This window comes from Haliaeetus leucocephalus, unplaced genomic scaffold, assembly GCF_000737465.1.
Source record: "Haliaeetus leucocephalus isolate CR32 unplaced genomic scaffold, Haliaeetus_leucocephalus-4.0 Scaffold173, whole genome shotgun sequence".
NCBI lineage: Eukaryota > Metazoa > Chordata > Aves > Accipitriformes > Accipitridae > Haliaeetus > Haliaeetus leucocephalus.
This window is the reverse complement of record NW_010972609.1, coordinates 10204539-10205687: the sequence shown is the minus strand read 5'-3', so window position 1 is coordinate 10205687 and position 1149 is coordinate 10204539. Positions and strand designations below refer to the sequence as shown.

The following is a 1149-nucleotide window of genomic DNA, read 5'->3' as shown; positions in this document are numbered from 1 at the left end:
AAATATAATTCTGTAAGTGGTAAGGAACAAAGCTCCTTCAGCAGGGAGGATGTGAGGACCTCCAAGCAGTCCTCCTTTAGCTTCCTCTCTGCCATCAGGATCCAGTAGCACGCGGAGACCTTCACAAACAAATTCTTCTCCTGGCAGTAAAGTTGGTCGTAGAATTTTGGGCTGATGCAAATAAATCAAAGTGTAAGTGTAATGGTGATACCACTGTTATACCTCAGTCTAGTTATAATATTTGGCTTAAAAAGCTTCAAAACAAAACTGTTATAAGACTAAGTCCAAAGAAGGGAGATGGAGTTTGGACTCAACTAAGAGAAATGGGTCTCAAAAAACAGTGGGCATGCAACAGCTTGTTTACGATCAGAAGTTTGGCTCTACTAGTTTCAGAAGTTCATATTTCATGAGACCAAAGCCAAGCACTTTATTTATCACTGGTGGAAATTTTCTTTCAATGTTTTGATGTTTCCTCCTAACACTATACGGGGGGAAGAAAAGATGACTACATTGCATGATTCTAATACTTATAAAGAATACAAATATGTTTCATAACACTTGCCTTCTGTATTGGTGGAAGCCGCCTACTCTCACGATGGACAGCCTCCAGGGTCTCTATGTGCATTGCTACAATGCCTGGAAAGCAGTAACACCATAAAGTCTCACATAATATGAAAGAGAAAGTTGCAATTTAATTGAAACTCTGATATTCTGAAATTCTCAAATTTAAACATCAAGGGAATAATTATTTGAAATTCCACAGCAATTATAGTCTAGAAAAGAAAGCTAACCTTCTAACTTCACTGAAAGTAACTGCAACTAAAAAGCGCACTTCTCTCACTAGAAAAAAAAGAAAAAAGAAAGAGTACAAACCACTTTTTTTGCCACAATTCTCACCTGGTATCATGCAATGAAGGCCCTTGATGTGATCCTGTGTAACTCCACTCTCTGTGCAAACCTTGTCAATAAATCTGGTGATGAAGCGTACGACTGCGTTTGCAACATCATTGTTCTCAGAATCCTCAAATCCACTTTCAGTGTCATAACTCTCTGCAACACTGCCTGCAATACTATAGACATAAATAAAAGAAATTTCAAGTGTGAAAAATTCAGCTGGTGATGCACATATGATACCTGGCTAGACACAGA

The 1149-nt window shown here is 38.2% G+C and overlaps 1 protein-coding gene across 1 annotated transcript in view; it reads right to left on the bottom strand.

The window, feature by feature from the left end:
- The window catches only part of SBF2 (SET binding factor 2), a 290062-nt gene that overhangs the window by 64318 nt on the left and 224595 nt on the right, over positions 1 to 1149 (bottom strand). Inside the window, exons 20-21 of the mRNA XM_010563796.1 lie at positions 898 to 1070; positions 563 to 636 (exon numbers count right to left, since the gene is read on the bottom strand). Of these exons, the coding sequence (XP_010562098.1) occupies positions 563 to 636; positions 898 to 1070 (247 nt within the window). The remainder of the gene's footprint in view (positions 1 to 562; positions 637 to 897; positions 1071 to 1149) is intronic.